Raw genomic sequence first — 19,734 nt, forward strand, 5'->3', positions numbered from 1 at the left:
GCATTAATCTATGCATAATATTACACATTAAGCTATGCACACTATCAAGCTGTGCATATTATCACACATCAAGCTATGCATATTGCCAAGCATAAAGCTTTTCATAGTGTCAAGTTTCAAGACATGTATACTGCCAAGCATCATGCGGGAGGTCGTGGGTTCGATCCCCGGCCAAGTCATACCAAAGACTTACAAAATTGGTACTAACAGCTGCCTCGCTTGGTGCTCAGCATTAAGAGGTTAGTTTTAGAACTGGTCAGCCTGGTGTCAGGATAATGTGACTGGGTGGGACATCATGCTACATGTCTGCAGCATGATGCCCCAGTGCTGGACATCACTACAAACTGCCACACTGCAGACATCATAGCGATATGACTGAAATTTTTTACAGCTACGTTAAAAATCCAAATCACACACACACACACTGCCAGGCATCAAGCCATGCATACTTTAAAGCATCAAGCTATGCATACTGCCAAGCATCAAAGAAAATTACCACTTTAAATTATAGGCATTGCTTTACAATAATTACTGTTGTGGCTTTGTTTCATATAACAATGATAACAATGTCACAGAGAACAACAGGAAGGTGTTGATCAGTTATGCAAATAAAGCACTTATCTGAGCTTTGTTAATTAGTTATTAAATAGTAAAAAGAGCCAGTCAGTAAGTCTCGTTATTTAAATCACCACTGATTAAGAATTAAATTTAATAATTAATAAAACCACTCTGGTAGCCAAGTGGTTAGAGCATCCGACTCAGATGCGGGAGGTCAAGGGTTCAAACCCCGGCCAAGTCATACCGAAGACTTACAAAAAATGGTACTAACAGCTGCCTCGCTTGGCGCTCAGCATTAAGAGGTTAGTGTTAGGACTGGTCGGCCTGGTTTCAGGATAATGTGACTGTGTGGGACATCATGCTACATGTGTGCGCATGATACCCCAGTGCTAGACATTTCTATAAATTGTCACACTGCAGACATTGTAGCGATATGACTGAAAAATTGTTAAAGCTACATTAAAAATCTAAATCACACGCACACATAATAATTAATAAGATCATAAAAAAGAAACAGCACTTTTTTCAGCAGAGTTAGCATAGATGTTAAATACAAATAACAAGCATTAAAAGTAATAAATAAGAGAAACAGGCAATTTAGCATGAATATTTTAATCCAAAGAAGTCAAGATTCAGCAAAATAATTTAGTCAGTTTTCATGGTTGAGATATGGCAAAGCATTGAATGTAAAGTTTTCCAGGTTCTGTCAAAAACACAAGCAGAAGTTCAATTTTGTTAGTCCATGTGTTTCAAATTTTCAAAAGTCAGCTCTTTTTCACTATAAGGGATGCAGTGAACATACACAGTCCTCAGAAAGGTGAAACTAGCACAGAAAGAAACACTAATGTTACTACATTCGACAAAAACTAACAATTAAAGCAGATGAAGCTTTGTTGGTATTTTAAAATGCCTGTCGATACATGCACCATTTGCATGTTGAACAATAGGTCTAATTTTAATATTTGGTCTTGGAAGCTCAACATTTGAGAAGTTTCGTGGTTTAAAAAAAAAAGGACAAAACGTTGAGACAAAATATTAAATACAAATTGGATACAAAATATTACAAAAAATACAAATAATAATATAAATATGTTTTTAGTCAGGATATTCTATTTGTCTTCTAGAGTTTTCATTGTTATGCAAAGCCCTTTGGGTGCAGCAATCTTAACTTCAAGTTTTTCCAGCCAAAATATAATATTATATACACCACTCCATAACTTACACCCAGATAACTCACAAACCCACTTATAATGTGGCATCATGCATGGATCCCATGTTTTTACTAGAAACAAATCCCAAAAATTGACCCGTATTACCTGAACATGATGAAAATCACAATCAAAATTAGTAAAGGAAACTTTCATATTCACTCATTTTATCAATGAAAATTGTGGCTTATACCCAAAAAAGTTGTATATTATTTTATTTTTCTCTCCAGACAAGGTTTTTAGGACACTGTCAATAACAATTTGAAAAAGATTTGATAAATGAAAACTTTCCTAATACCAATTGGTGACAACACCTGTATAAATAAATACCAATTAAATAAGCTTTATCAAGTTAAATTCATGTTTTAGCTCTATTTTTTAACTCAATTTCAGTGAAATCATCATAAATACATTGTGCCTTCTTGCATTCAAACATGAAAAATGTCATTCTACTGTCACAGCTATGTCTGTGATCATTTCTATGAGAATCTAAAGTGCTGACAATGTTTTGATCTCCAACTTGCGGAAGTATTTGTTAAGCAGACCTACTTTGTATTATCACATTAATAACACCTTTTGTATAAAAATCAAATAAAAGGGATGGAATAAAAGAAATGTTGACTGGCATGCAAATCGTACTTACATAAGAGCTAGCAGTCATATCTTGTGTCACATCACCTCATTTTACATTACTGTGTAAGTAATATAATTAAAATACCGTAAAGTAGTATACTCATTCATAGTTGTGATCAAAGACAGGAGTTTGCTGTGAACTTAAAATTCCTGAATCGGCTGTCTCTGATTTTCTCATGGATAAGAAGTTTCACTGTTACTTGCAATGAAATCATGACATCAGTATTTTATTAATAGTACAGTTTAAAAAAAAGTTTTGACATTTTCCGTTGTTTCATGAGATAAATATCCCTAGTTTTGTATTAAAAAAAAGGAATCTTGCTTGTTTCATTGTAAATCAGAAACAGAAAAAAGCAGTGATATAAATATAATGTTTTTATGTACACAGTGGCTATTGAAACCCCTGAGTAATGTTATTTATGATCTGTCAGAGGTTGGGGATCTTGTAATTAAAGGTAACTTCAGGGTGTTTATTGACAGTTATTACCATTGTGATTATAAAACAAATATTTCAGACATTAAAAAAAACCTCCTGTTAGTCCCCAGCCTCCAGTTTTCTCAATGTTCAGCATGGATTGAAGTTCCTCAGTGACCCACACCTCTGTTATAGTGTGGTCTAAGTTGTGCGTGAATTACTGAGTAAAAGGTGTAGTGTTTTTACTGCTTTTTCAATGTAACTTTTTGGTTTCATTGTTGATTAAAATGATTTTAAGTTTATAGGACTGAACATTTCATGGAAACGTTAATATGGTTACACTAACGAAACACGTGCACATTTCCTCCTTCTCCCCCCGACTCTGTCACATAACCACCCTAGTGCTGTCAAAAGTCAAATGTTGAACAGCCTATTGGAATATTTTCCGAACCTCTAATATATAGTGATATCTGGTGATAATCTTTCAAATCTCAGTGGTAGTCAAATGATCAAAGATATTCAGGCTACATGTGATTTTGTCTCTGCAGATTAAAGGACCACTCATAGTTTATGATGGGCATCCTTGTCAGCTTCCAGTGGCCTAGTGGTTAGAGCATCTGCCTCAGATGCAGGAGGTCAAGGGTTAAATCCCAGGCTAAGTCAAACCTAAGACTAACAAAAATGGTACTAACAAATGCCTCGCTTGGCACTCAGCATTAAGAGGTTAGTGTTAAGACTGGTCAGCCTGGTGTCAGGATAATGTGATTGGGTGGGACATCGTGCTACATGTCTGCGGCATGATGCCCCATTGATAGACATCACTATAAACTGCCACATTGCAGACATCGTAGCAATATGACTGAAAAATTGTTAAAGCTACGTTAAAAATCCAAATCACATCACATCCCATCCTTTTCAGCATTGACCACAATAAGTCTCACTTTACATGGTACACCAGCATGACATTAAGGTATCCATTCCAACCCTCTTCAGTGAATGGAGTTTGGTCCCATAGAGCTCACATACACCAACTTCTGGAAGATAAAAGCCACAACAAACTCCTTTCAATCAAAGCAGAAGAAGCAGTTTGGAAAAGGCCTTCTGATTCTTTCCAACACTTATAATGTCATCAGTTATCTCCAAAGGCAAGGAGGTCTTGTGCCTGCCTCTATGAAATTTTCAATCTGATATTGGCAGAAGAGCCAATGAGGACAACCCCCAGTTATTATGGTAATAACTTTGACAATTTACCATATACTGATCCCATAATGAAGCATACAAAATTCAACAATGTGATGTATAATCAGTAGGTTTGGTGCCTGCATGAACTAGACAGGAACTGAGTACAGTAGGTCTGGTGCCTGCATGAACTAGACAGGAACTGAGTACAGTAGGTCTGGTGCCTGCATGAACTAGACAGGAACTGAGTACAGTAGGTCTGGTGTCTGCATGAACTAGACAGGAACTGAGTACAGTAGGTCTGGTGCCTGCATGAACTAGACAGGAACTGAGTACAGAAGGTCTGGTGCCTGCATGAACTCGACAAGAACAGAGTAGAGTAGGTCTGGTGCCTGCATGAAGACTAAGACGAAAACAGAGTACTGTAGGTCTGGTGCTTGCATAAACTCGACAAGAACTGAGTACAGTAGGTCTAGTGCCTGCATGAAGACTAAGACAAGAACAGTACGGTAGGTCTGGTGCTTGCATGAACTTGACAAGAACTGAGTACAGTAGGTTTTATGCCTGCATACCAGATTATCACTGGACCTGTTTAAAGTCAACACATTCTTAACATGGGCAAGGATTTTGACTAGATTCACCCATTGAATTACTCTGTAAGAAGAGGTGTTAGATTATGTTTATCTTACATGGTACTGTTTTCATTACTTTGGTGACTTAATTATACTGTTTTATTTGTAGGAGTTTGGTTTATCCTTATACAGGGTAGAACCCTTATTCATTTAATTTTGACCATGGTAGTGGTAGGATGCTCAGTATTTTTCTTATTACCTATTCTCCTAATGTTAATATGATCGGGCAATTATTTAAAGGGGAAAGAAAATTCTTACCAATCACATTACTATTAAACTCTTGCACACATCATCCCAAATGCAATGAATCCTCATTGAAATGTCACTCAAGCAGAACTTCTAAACAAGTGGTACCGGTAGTTGCAAGGGTTGGGAAGAGTTTTTTTCTTTGCTCAGTATGGAATATAGACAGAAAAGCAGAATATATTCATCTTTCCATGATTATGACATTAATAAGGTAGCAGAACATATTCATACCATTAATGTAATAAGGTAAGTATTCACAGAGAAACATTATTTACTTACACATTTGCTATTTATTTCCATTTCACAGACACAATAGCATATAGTAATAAAGTTTGCAGAGTCCCCTATTAACTAGCATTAAGTTGATTATTGTGTTTGCTTAACTGTGTGACACTAAAGATATTTATTTTGTGCAGGGCAAAAACACCAGCATCAACTGTTCAAGAAAAGCGATACTATTTTGGGAATCTAAAGATCAACACAAGTTGGGTGATGCTGAGCATGCTCACAGTGTCACGATTGTCACCTGACCTAAAGGTCATCAAAAAGTCAACATCCATCCCACTTGTTAACTTTGAGGAACTTAAGGTTTTGATAGGTAAGTTCTTGCTAGCATTGGCCCCATGCTTAAGAATTAAAATGTAGTTACTGTGTGATCATGCCTAATTATGTAAGCATGTGCATGTAAAATTGTACTTGTTATAAACACTCCTACTTTATATGAAAGAGAGACTTCAAACCTTGAGGTAATGTATAACACTGTATTTATGGGATTTTAATTTTGGCTGTGTTGGCTGTTGGCAGATAATGCAGACATTACCAACATTAAATCCACATTCCCACAGTGGACCTTAATCCTTTTCACAATGTGTCCATCATGGACATGACACCATGGTTTTCAGTCAGTGATTGCCCTCATCATGGCTTGTAGTGGACGTATAAGTTTTATTACCCCCATTTGAAGTCACACAAATATAATTATGTAATCATTAGACATCCACTACAGCACATGGAACACACCTGTTGACTCACCAGCAGCACATGGGTAGGTTGCTTTTTTATGCCATTTAGTGGTAGGATGCTCAGTATTTTTCCTATTACCTATTTTCCTAATGGTAATATGATCAGGGAATTATTTAAAGGGGAAAGAAAATTCTTACCAATCACATTACTATTAAACTCTCGCACACATCATCCCATTTTATGCCATTTATGTTCAAATATTCACCCATTAAATTGCGATCACATATGTGTATTGCAAGAGATAAAAGATTTCTGAGCAAAGAATGCTGGGACAATTTAGGTGTTTCACAAAATATACCAAGTTTAGTTATAGTAATTTTATAATGGGAGAGAGTGATTCAACTTTTAAACAAAAACAAAGGGAAAAAAGCACACTTAAGTATTAGCAGGTTTCGTTCTGCCAGTCAATTTTAAATTGTTTGCTTAACATGTTCCCACACAATGAACTATACACAGAGATATCCAATATCCAACTACCACTAGGCCAAACTGTTTAGTACTTGCAACCCAAATATACATGTCCATGTGACACATTTTCTCAGGAACTGGACGTGTTTACTTTTACCATTTACCTGGTGTTTTTATGCAGGCTATGCGAAACGAATGATGCTGCATTCCATAACTAACAGGTTGATAAATATACTTAGAATTGCTAGTTTGGCCATCTGATGAGTTTACGTGTAGTATTACAAAATGAAAGGGTGAGAGCAATGAAGAAGTCAAATGACTTAAATAGTTTTATTACAAGATAAACTTTTATGTATTATTATCAGTTAATTCAGATGAAAATTTGGTACATTACATTCTTTCAATCTACATGACAATTACTACAGTAGCAATTAGTTTATCCAGTGTATACATATACATCATAATATCATTGTTTGCAATTCATTGGAAATGCCTACTATTATTCAAACTTAGTGAAATAGGTACCTATGGTAGATACATTTGTTTTCAGTACAACAAATATCCTTCCTCCAGTTTTGTACATTTTTTTAAAGCTTTATCTAATTGGAATTTCTTCTTGTTCATGCCCCTTTTTTTCCCCCTTGTTTAACTTATGAGCTGAAAACATACCTATCAATAATGCCTTGTAAATCACCAGAAATAGCTAACCACGTGTTTGCCAAGGCTATAAAATCTCTCTAATTGAAATGATTGTTATTAATGTGGCTTATTTTTCATGGTTTTAAAGAAGTATCCTTTATAAAACTTCATCATACTGGAGGTGGAAAAGGTCTTGGATTCAAAGGTGGTTATTCGGTTTATCTTGAACCATTCCCATTAATTCTAAAGTCGTCCTAAATATCATTGCAGTAATGCTCATTCATTCAACTTTTCTGTTAAATTTCTGAAGCATTAAGTTTGTACAAGTTAAGTATGACCAGATTCGACAAATGATAATAAGAAAATAAGAAAAGGACGCTAATACACAAAAATATCACAACTGAGCCACATTGCGTGTGACATATATATACATTTTGGACTAGAACAACTAAAAGCATTTATAAATGAAGGTAAAAAAGGTGGTGGGATCAGTTATTTTGTGCTAATGAAAAAAAAAAAATGCCTTTCCCCATGTTGCAGCAGCAGTAAATTTATCCATACATTCATCATATCATCATCTTTTGCAATTCAGCAGAAATGCCTACTATTATACAATTTTGTTGTGAAATTGGTATTTGCTGGTGAATTGATTGTGCAATATAAAAAAAACTCCTAATTTTCATATGTTGGTTTGGTTTATGCAAGTGGAATTTATTTTTATCCTCCATATCATGTGCCCCCTCCACCCCTTTTTTTTAACTTGTATGGTACATGTATTAGGCATATGCTGAACATGTCATATATATCAATAATGCCCTGTAGATCACCATAATGGCAAAGCCACAGGCTCGCTAAGGCGATACAATCTAACTAATTGCACTGCATCTCCCTTTAAATGTGGCTTCTTATTTTTTATGGCTATAAACTGATATCCCTGGTAGAGCTTCATTACTACATGTACATATACTCGGAAGTAGAGATTTCCTGATTGTCTTGAACAAACTCACATGTAATGAAGTCATGAATATTGTCACTGTATTAATGTAATAATGATCATTCATTCATATTTCAATCTATAACATTTTTGGATATTTAAGTTTGTGCCTGTTAATTACAACCAGATTTGACAGTAGATGATAAGAAAATAGGAAAAGGAAAACTAATACGCAAAAATATCACAAATAAACCACATTGCATTTCTTAGTCCGTATTATAGGTTCAAAATTCGTTTTTACACAACATAAAACATTTGCATTCAGGATTTAATGTGTCTTTTGAAACATCAGTGCTAAAAAAGGACATCAAGTCTCAACATCTTACTGAATGGCCATTTTCAACAAGTATAGAGGTAGAATTCAGATTAAAAATGTTGGAGCTCAACTGGTGCTTGATGATAGAATCATGAAAAAGTGATGAAGACAGTTACATTTTGCATAAAAATCACTTCCTGTATTAAATGAACAGCCACTAATATAGAGCAGAATTCAGTACTAAATAGATGAATTCAGTGCATTAAGAAAATTATCGTACTCTCAAATAATCAGCCATGTTCAAACTCAACTGATAAAGATATTTGTATACTGCAGAGTTTATGCATTCATCAAGGCCATTAGACCTTTTATTCTAAATTTAAATTAAATCGGGAAAATAATATTTATATTCAGGGCTGGATCAGGTCAAGTACTGTGGGGGGGGGGGTCTCCGAAATTTCAAATGACCCTGACTTTCCTCGAATTGGCACCAAAGCAAAGGTCTTTGACTAGTTAGACAAAGTGTGCATAATACCCTATAAACGTGTACAAGAATAAAAATGATTGTCTGTGACAAGTGACTGCATTTGTGGGTGTGCGGTGAGGCTTTTCTTGCCTGATCTGGCCCAGATACTCAGTTTTTCTATAACACTAGAGACCAGTTTATGAGATAATATGAGAACTTTACATCAAATGCATTACTTTGGCCGTTTGTTTTTTTCAAATTAAGATTGGTTTAGTTTTAAGGTGTGTGGTTTTGTGATATTTTCTTTCAATGTTAATGTACATCTTGAAACTTCGAAGCACTACAGTGAACAGAAGCATGTACATGTGCGAACTGTGCTGTTTAACTACAATTGACTAGACACAGGAAGCTACAATAACAGGTGTAGTGGGTCATTTCAGAGTAAGATACTTCTTAAGCCAGAGCCTGTTGATGCTCGTAGATTTTATGGTAAAAGTGAGGACAAAAATTACTTGGTTTTCGTCTTTGAAATCTCATTGTTCTTGACATTATTGGCCACCGATTCTGGGTATTGGAAATAGTATGAAATAAATGGGAAACTATGACAAATTATTAACCAGCACACAAAACACATTTATGAAATATGATTTATTGAGAAAGAATGTCAAAGTTACCAATTGATCGGTATGTAAATGTAGCTAGGCAGTTTCTTCTGATGTACACTACATAAAGGATAGGGTAGGAATATGTCAATGAAATTTAGAACCTCATTTTTCTATGTTATACACATTTATCTTTATGTACCCCCAGCAAGGCCACTGATAAATAAAACAAGAAATGTTACCACTTTATAGTTTGTAAAGGTAAAAAGGTATGAAATTAACATTACCATAGTCAGGTTTACACCGTTAGGGTTTCTCCTGTCTTTTTGTTTAGCATGTCAATTCGCAACATCAGCGATTGGTGATATATAACCCACTACAGACTTCCACTAACATACCTGTCAGATGTCATGCTGGGAGAAAAAACTCCAGATTTTGGGGTCATTCAGTGCCTACCTCCCGATCTCATAATATCTCCCAAGTTTTTGCAGATAACTCCTGATTATTTCATTATGTCTGTCGGTTTTCTTTTCTCCCCAAAACTCCTACATAAACAGATATATCGTATGCAATCTGTATAAGCTGTGTTCAATTTTATCACCTGTGAATATTGTTGTGATGAAATAATCTCATGGGTCCCGAGTGGCCAAGTGGTCTAAAGCGCTCTCTGTTGCGGATCAATTCCATCACACCTCTGTCTGCGTGGGTTCAAATCTTGGATTCGTCCATTGTAGGTATGTGAGAAAGCTTGCCAGTAGATTCTCGTGGGACGGTGGTTCTTTCCGGGGGTTTTTCGGGTTCTTCCTCCACCATTAATACTGGTTGCCATGTATAGCATACTGTGTGCTGAAAAATGGCATTAAACCATACAACAAGCACAACTTATGAGTTGACCCAAAGGAAATAAGGTGGGATATAAAACGTGGGAATAATAGTTGCCACAACAAATAATCTCACTACAAAGTTTTTTTCTTCTTCATTAGACAGAATGTTAAGTTTAAATAATATTCACATAAATTTCAGAATTTTTTTAACCAATACAAGAATAATATAGTCAAAAGATAAACCACAACAATAAAACTTTAACTAGTTAGTTTCACTCCGATGAATGATCACTGTGAATGCTGTGTATTTTTTCTCTACAAGCAAAATAGCATCTCTATTCCCACCAAAGAAACTTAAATTTGTAAACACCTGGTATTCTTGTACTCTGTGTGTGTGTATAATTTATAATTTAACCCTTGTAATAAAAGTTGTATATATATAACTGTGGCCGAGTGGTCGAAAGCGCTCTCCATTACGGATCACTGCCATCTCACCTCTGTCTGCGTGGGTTTGAGTCTCGGATTCAGCCAATGTGGGTATGTGAGAAAGCTTGCCAGTAGCTTCTCGTGGGTCAGTGGTTCTTTCTGGGGTTTTCCCGAGTTCTTCCTCCACCATTAATACTGGCCGCCATGTATAGCCTATCGTGTGCTGAAAAATGCGTTAAACCTACAACAACAACAACAACATACATAACTTTTATTGCCATGATTAAATTAAAAGAAGGAATGAAAAAATATACAGTACACTATATGTTCTAAAAGAACTAATTTAGAATAAATTGTTTATTTAGTAAACAGTGTTACATGCCTTGCGAGTTGAGAGGTGGCCAAGTGGTCTAAAATGCTCACCATTATGGATCACTGCCATCAAACCTCTCTCTGCATGGATTTGAGTCTCAGGATTGGCTAATGTGGGTACATGAGAAAGCTTGCCAGTAGCTTCTCATGGGTCGGTGATTTTTTCTGGGGTTTTCCTGGGTTCTTCCTCCTATCTTGTGCTGAAAAATGGCATTAAACCCTACAACAAGGACAACTTACGAGTTGACCCGAAGGAAATAAGGTGGGATATAAAATGTGGAATTAATAGTTGCCACATGTACGATATCTTGTGACTGCAGATTTAAACTGTTAAAATGAAGTCATAATCATCATAACTTACAACAAAATGGGACATACCTACACACACTGTAGAACATGGTTTCATTGAATTATGTTGGATGGACAGTCCTTTAAACAAGATAAATGCAGTGATAAGGATTAACTGTTAATTAGTGACACTGGCTTTATCGCTTGTGTACATAAGTCTAACCTTTAGTTGTTGTGCAGTTTAGTCACAGCTGACCAGAATATGAAAAGGGGGCGCAACCTGGGGGAAAATAAGGCACATCACAGGGAAAAACAGTGTGTTCCATGGGTGCTCCCCATTTCACATTTAAACATGGTTAGGCCAACATTCTTAAAATTGAATGGCTGACCACTACATGTTTCCCCCTCCCCTTGTCCCCCAGAAAAGTTTCTGTGGGCACCTCTGGTGCTTTTTTTGGATAATTTTCCATACACTGGACCCAGAATTTCAGTCAATATTTATTTAAACTGGCACTGAAAAATGACATGTAAAAAAGCTCCCAATTTTAGGTCCCAATCTCCCTATTTTTTATTCAGTCTCCCTATTTGACTTTTGAAAAGTTGACAGGTATGCACTGTATTGAGTGGATTTCCATTAATCGATTGGGTGACAGACTCAAGTATTACCACTTTTTTTCTTTGTCACTCATGAAAATACAGAGTTTTTCACCCACTTGATGAAATATATATATTATTCACTCAGTACAAGCAAATATTATCTATATCCTTTATTGCAGATCCATTGGATGGACATAACCCTTCTAATATTATTATACATCTCTTAATACGGATCCATTGGATGGACATAACCCTTCTAATATTATTATATGTCTCTTAATACAGATCCATTGACAGACATAACCCTTATAATATTATTATATGTCTCTTAATACAGATCCATTGGATGGACATAACCCTTCTAATATTATTGTATGTCTCTTAATACAGATCCATTGACAGACATAACCCTTCTAATATTATTATGTCTCTTAATACAGATCCATTGGATGGACATAACCCTTCTAATATTATTAAATGTCTCTTAATACAGATCCATTGACAGACATAACCCTTCTAATATTATATGTCTCTTAATACAGATCCATTGGATGGACATAACCCTTCTGATATTATTATACATTTAATACAGATCCATTGGATGGACATAACCCTTCTAATATTATTATAGATCTCTTAATACAGATCCATTGACAGACATAACCCTTCTAATATTATATGTCTCTTAATACAGATCCAATGACTGACATAACCCTTCTAATATTAGTATACATCTCTTAATACAGATCCATTGGATGGACATAACCCTTCTAATATTATTATATGTCTCTTAATACAGATCCATTGACAGACATAACCCTTCTAATATTATTATACATCTCTTAATACAGATCCATTGGATGGACATAACCCTTCTAATATTATTATATGTCTCTTAATACAGATCCATTGACAGACATAACCCTTCTAATATTATTATATGTCTCTTGATACAGATCCATTGACAGACATAACCCTTCTAATATTATTATGTCTCAATACAGATCCATTGACAGACATAACCCTTCTAATATTATTATGTCTCAATACAGATCCATTGACAGACATAACCCTTCTAATATTATTATACATCTCTTAATACAGATCCATTGGATGGACATAACCCTTCTAATATTATTATACATCTCTTAATACAGATCCATTCACAGACATAACCCTTCTGATATTATTATACATCTCTTAATACAGATCCATTGGATGGACATAACCCTTCTAATATTAGTATACATCTCTTAATACAGATCCGTTGGATGGACATAATCCTTCTAATATTATTATATGTCTCTTAATACAGATCCATTGACAGACATAACCTTTCTAATATTATTATATGTCTCTTGATACAGATCCATTGGATGGACATAACCCTTCTAATATTATTATACATCTCTTAATACAGATCCATTCACAGACATAACCCTTCTAATATTATTATACATCTCTTAATACAGATCCATTGGATGGACATAACCCTTCTAATATTAGTATACATCTCTTAACACAGATCCATTGGATGGACATAACCCTTCTAATATTATTATATGTCTCTTAATACAGATCCACTGACAGACATAACCCTTCTAATATTATTATATGTCTCTTAATACAGATCCATTGGATGGACATAACCCTTCTAATATTATTATATGTCTCTTAATACAGATCCATTGACAGACATAACCCTTATAATATTATTATATGTCTCTTAATACAGATCCATTGGATGGACGTAACCCTTCTAATATTATTATGTCTCTTAATACAGATCCATTGACAGACATAACCCTTCTAATATTATTATACATCTCTTAATACAGATCCATTGGATGGACATAACCCTTCTAATATTATTATATGCCTCTTAATACAGATCCATTGACAGACATAACCCTTCTAATATTATTATATGTCTCTTAATACAAATCCATTGGATGGACATAACCCTTCTAATATTATTATACATCTCTTAATACAGATCCATTCACAGACATAACCCTTCTAATATTATTATACATCTCTTAATACAGAACCATTGGATGGACATAACCCTTCTAATATTAGTATACATCTCTTAATACAGATCCGTTGGATGGACATAATCCTTCTAATATTATTATATGTCTCTTAATACAGATCCATTGACAGACATAACCCTTCTAATATTATTATACGTCTCTTAATACAGATCCATTGGATGGACATAACCCTTCTAATATTATTATATGTCTCTTAATACAGATCCATTGACAGACATAACCCTTATAATATTATTATATGTCTCTTAATACAGATCCATTGGATGGACATAACCCTTCTAATATTATTATATGTCTCTTAATACAGATCCATTGACAGACATAACCCTTCTAATATTATTATGTCTCTTAATACAGATCCATTGGATGGACATAACCCTTCTAATATTATTAAATGTCTCTTAATACAGATCCATTGACAGACATAACCTTTCTAATATTAGTATACATCTCTTATTACAGATCCATTGACAGACATAACCCTTGTAATATTATTATATGTCTCTTAATACAGATCCATTGGATGGACATAACCCTTCTAATATTATTATATGTCTCTTAATACAGATCCATTGACAGACATAACCCTTATAATATTATTATATGTCTCTTAATACAGATCCATTGGATGGACATAACCCTTCTAATATTATTATATGTCTCTTAATACAGATCCATTGACAGACATAACCCTTCTAATATTATTATGTCTCTTAATACAGATCCATTGGATGGACATAACCCTTCTAATATTATTAAATGTCTCTTAATACAGATCCATTGACAGACATAACCTTTCTAATATTAGTATACATCTCTTATTACAGATCCATTGACAGACATAACCCTTGTAATATTATTATATGTCTCTTAATACAGATCCATTGGATGGACATAACCCTTCTAATATTATTATATGTCTCTTAATACAGATCCATTGACAGACATAACCCTTATAATATTATTATATGTCTCTTAATACAGATCCATTGGATGGACATAACCCTTCTAATATTATTATATGTCTCTTAATACAGATCCATTGACAGACATAACCCTTCTAATATTATTATGTCTCTTAATACAGATCCATTGGATGGACATAACCCTTCTAATATTATTAAATGTCTCTTAATACAGATCCATTGACAGACATAACCTTTCTAATATTAGTATACATCTCTTATTACAGATCCATTGACAGACATAACCCTTGTAATATTATTATATGTCTCTTAATACAGATCCATTGGATGGACATAACCCTTCTAATATTATTATATGTCTTTTAATACAGATCCATTGACAGACATAACCCTTCTAACATTATTATACATCTCTTAATACAGATCCGTTGGATGGACATAACCCTTCTAATATTATTATATGTCTCTTAATACAGATCCATTGACAGACATAACCCTTCTAATATTATTATACATCTCTTAATACAGATCCATTGGATGGACATAACCCTTCTAATATTAGTATACATCTCTTAATACAGATCCGTTGGATGGACATAACCCTTCTAATATTATTATATGTCTCTTAATACAGATCCATTGACAGACATAACCCTTCTAACATTATTATACATCTCTTAAAGCAGATCCTATGACAGACATAACCCTTCTAATATTATTATATATCTCTTAATACAGATCCATTGACAGAATAACCCTTCTAATATTATTATATGTCTCTTAATACAGATCCATTGACAGACATAACCCTTCTAATATTATTATACATCTCTTAATACAGATCCATTGACAGACATAACCCTTCTAATATTATTATGTCTCAATACAGATCCATTGAAACAACATAACCCTTCTAATATTATTATATGTCTCTTAATACAGATCCATTGACAGACATAACCCTTCTAATATTATTATACATCTCTTAATACAGATCCATTGACAGACATAACCCTTCTAATATTATTATGTCTCTTAATACAGATCCATTGACATAACCCTTCTAATAGTATTATGTCTCTTAAAGTAGATTCAATGACATACATAACCCTTCTAATATTATTATACATCTCTTAAAGCAGATTCATTGACAGACATAACCCTTCTAATACTATTATACATTTCTTAAAGCAGATTCATTGACAGACATAACCCTTTTAATACTATTATACATTTCTTAAAGCAGATTCATTGACAGACATTAAACACTTCTAATAATATACCTCTCCTATTGCAGATGCATTTGTTCAACATAACCATTTTAATATTATTTATAAGTGTCTTTCTTATTGCAGATCCATTTGTCAGACATAACCCATTTGAACCTAGATCCTTTTTGCTAAGGGAAATCAAAAGACATTATGTAAAGGTAAAGATGTGTGCTATTGAACTCCTTTTATCTCCTTAAAAATGTAATGTCTAAATTAATATTCAGGGTTGGATCCTGTATTTATATCATGTTGTGATTGTTGGCTTACATGAGGTCATTGCTGGTTGGGATCTTCTTAGTCTAGATAAAATATGCACCTGACTCTAAAACATGATTCAGTTTGATACCCAATAGCAACATCTAAACTTTATCAGGGTTTGCTTAATCTTGAAAAGTACTTAACTGTTTACCTGTAAAATTGTTTGAGTTAGATGTTGACTCCAAAAATTACTGGAAATTTGTTCAGAATGCTCATTAGTGCAGTGTGACCCTGCTAAAACACGGCAGTTGGGAGCCATAAAACCCAACTGTGTCATAGACTGAGCCATGTTATGTATGCAAAACATTTGCGGGATGGTGGTGGTGGTAATAAGTATGGGATGGTGGTGGTGGTGGTAATAAATGCATGATGGTGGTGGTGGTAATAAATGCGTGATGGTGGTGGTGGTAATAAATGCGGGCACAAAAATATGTGCCTTATGGCACAGTAACCATCTTAAATCAATGCATATTAAATGAGAAATACACCTGTAGTGAAAACAGAGATTTCATATATAATATTTTACTTCATTTGGAGAACTATGCATTGATACATGAACAGATATACGTTTTATATACATTGGTCTCCCTCTTGAACAGCCACTCACTTCTTATGGCCAGAATCTCTTGGCACCAACGAGTTTGTGTTCAAAAACACCCTTCGAGATTGGCCACCCTTGTAACAAAACCAGCGGCAAGCATATTAGTACAAAAATGTAAAATGTTCCCTTTACATGTGGCCACTTTTTATTTCAAATGTGTCCAGAACCAATAATTCATATTGTAAAGGTAAATAATCAGATTAACTCTATCGTCGATACCTATCTTCGGATATCAGGTTTCCGTTACTTAAAGAAGTGTTGGCTAAAGTACATGTGACACTAAGATTAATGTTATATCATTTTCTATAAAACCCAATGCTTACCAGAAATGGGCTCAACGATGTTGTGATAGAGTTTTTGGCTTCGCACATCTGTCGAGTTCTTCTCTTTGATGATTACAACCAGACGTGATTGTCAAGATCATGACATGGTCAGCATAGGCTAAAAATAGATTTTGTGAATTAATACACACACAGAAATTAACCTTAAACAAAACACAGTACCAGACAACGACCGATAAAAACACATGAAAATACATCTGTCACTTCCTTTATGAAGATGGCATTTCGTCCACTCTGCAAAAATCTCTTCTGCATAATCAAATCGCATAATTAGCAACATCCAAATAAATCATTACCAAATATTAAAATGTCATCATGTAATCGGAGACGTGTTATTTTAGAAGAAAGTCAGTTATTCTACTCGAGGTAGGGAGGGGGGACTTGCTGAACAATTGTATGTAGAAAAGATTCAAATAAAACAATTTTATGTTGAAAAGACTTGAATAATCAATATTGTAACCGATAAGGAGATTATTCAGCAGCAGTGCATGACAACAATACACACTCACATTTCACGCTTAGGTCAAGAATAAGAACTGTTAATGTATATTCAGTTGAAATAAGTCTTTTCTTAAGACAAGAAGAACCTTTTAATAATTAATGTTACATTTAAATGAAGATATTAAATGCTTTGAAGTATGTTGCTTCAAAGTTTGGTTAATTGTAGTAGTTACTGTTCCTCCCTACCTTCAAAGTTTGGTTAATTGTGGCAGTTACTGTTCCTCCCTGCCTTCAAAGTTTGGTTAATTGTAGCAGTTACTGTTCCTCCCAGCCTTCAAAGTTTGGTTAATTGTAGCAGTGACTTTTCCTCCCTGCCTTCAAAGTTTGGTCGGTTGTAGCTAGTCACAGTAACATGACTATTAAATAGACCGACAAGTAGATCTGGGTGGGGGTTGGGGGGGTACATTTCTTGCATCAGAAATTTAAAAAATGGTTGACAGACAATAGAGACACAGGTGTTATGATCTGACAGTGGTTACTACAGAAAATCAGTGTTCTGAAGGATTTATTTCTAAGTGAAAAGACGAGGAATTCTACTTACCATCCACGTACAAAGGTCAGTCAATGATAATGTATTAATTTCTACTGAGCAGCCGATAATCTGATGAAAGATCCATTATAAGATAGTGCCTCATCCAGTTGATATCCGCTACCAGAAATGTCAAAAAAAAGAAAAATACAAATATCTCGCAGCATATGGTACTCATGCTAGATGTCAGCATAAGTGGACTATGATAAACAACACACTGTTCAGATGGATTGTCAATGTGGACAAAGAATTTGTTTATTTAACAATAGATAGATTTCAGTGCTTACTTTCATGGGGCCCCTGAATTTCTCCACTCAAACCAAAGATTGTATACAAGTTTAAACATCCAATAATGTCACCCAAAACAATAATTGCCATTTGTTATATTTTGCCACCAATAAGGAAAGCAATTGCAATTCATGACATTGGTGAAGCCCTAAATAAGCTTTTTTTACACCTTATTTTTCATTCTTTTAAGAAGGCAAAATTATTGTTTTGTGTACGAGAAAAATACATATGAAATTTCAGGAGCCACACTATTATCATCTTATATTATTCATACTCTATCTCTTCCCCAAAATGAAATTTGTTTCATACTTTTAAGAAAGAATATTTTTTCTGTGTACTAGAAAAATACATGTATAAAAATTTTGGGAGCCAAGTGATGACCATGTTGTATATCCTAATTCATGTTATAATGGAGTGTGCTATAGCGGGGTCACACTGTACTTGAAAAATACTTACAGTTTGAAACAAATGCATTTTGATTGGAAAACCATAATTTATTGCTATATTAATATATATTTAAGCAATAAAATCTGTTCAAACGTCTAAACCCAATTTTTCTTTGTAATTGCATGTTGGGCTACTAACATATTTAATAAGACTTTGGTTGAATTGTTTATATGCTCATTTGTAGTCAGATTGTCAACACCCCATGATGTTTAGGATAAATAATAATAATCATAATAATAATAAAAATAGTATTGTGGACTTAGTACAGTGCATAATCTGTAGCAGTCTGAGTGCTCTGCATTATTAGATAACACATAAAAACATATGCAGTGACAAGATTACAAAACACAAAAACTATGAAAATACAGAAAAAACATATGTTGACACTTATGAAGGAAGTAGACATTATTAAGTCTCTTCTAGTATTCGAAATAGATGAGATGTAAGGGCACTCTTGAATGAGGTCACAGTGTCCTTCCTTGTATCTTAGAAAAAAATGATTTCATTAAAATTTGTATTGATCTATTTATTCTATGTAACTGTGGTCACAGAGTTGGTATTTATTTATTTTCAGGACAATTGATAGTTTTTTTATTTAGATAAGTAGAACCATGCAAAAACAAACTTTACATGAAATAGGTAGAGGAAATAGCAAACATATTATTACCAAATAATTCCATATCTTACTACAGATTAAAGTCACATTACTGACGGAATACATTCTTAGTTTATAAGATATGTATATGTTA

At 34.1% G+C, this 19,734-nt stretch overlaps 1 protein-coding gene across 6 annotated transcripts in view; it reads left to right on the plus strand.

Moving 5' to 3' along the window:
• The window catches only part of LOC149796476 (intermembrane lipid transfer protein VPS13D-like), a 360,667-nt gene that overhangs the window by 316,710 nt on the left and 24,223 nt on the right, over window positions 1–19,734 (plus strand). For all 6 annotated transcript variants that reach the window (XM_089961181.1, XM_089961184.1, XM_089961183.1 and 3 more), the window contains 2 exons: window positions 5,288–5,469; window positions 16,105–16,178. In XM_089961181.1, coding sequence (XP_089817307.1) covers window positions 5,288–5,469; window positions 16,105–16,178 — 256 coding nt within the window. The remainder of the gene's footprint in view (window positions 1–5,287; window positions 5,470–16,104; window positions 16,179–19,734) is intronic.

This window comes from Sinohyriopsis cumingii, chromosome 6 (genome assembly GCF_028554795.1).
Source record: "Sinohyriopsis cumingii isolate HCF-2022 chromosome 6, ASM2855479v2, whole genome shotgun sequence".
Lineage (NCBI taxonomy): Eukaryota > Metazoa > Mollusca > Bivalvia > Unionida > Unionidae > Sinohyriopsis > Sinohyriopsis cumingii.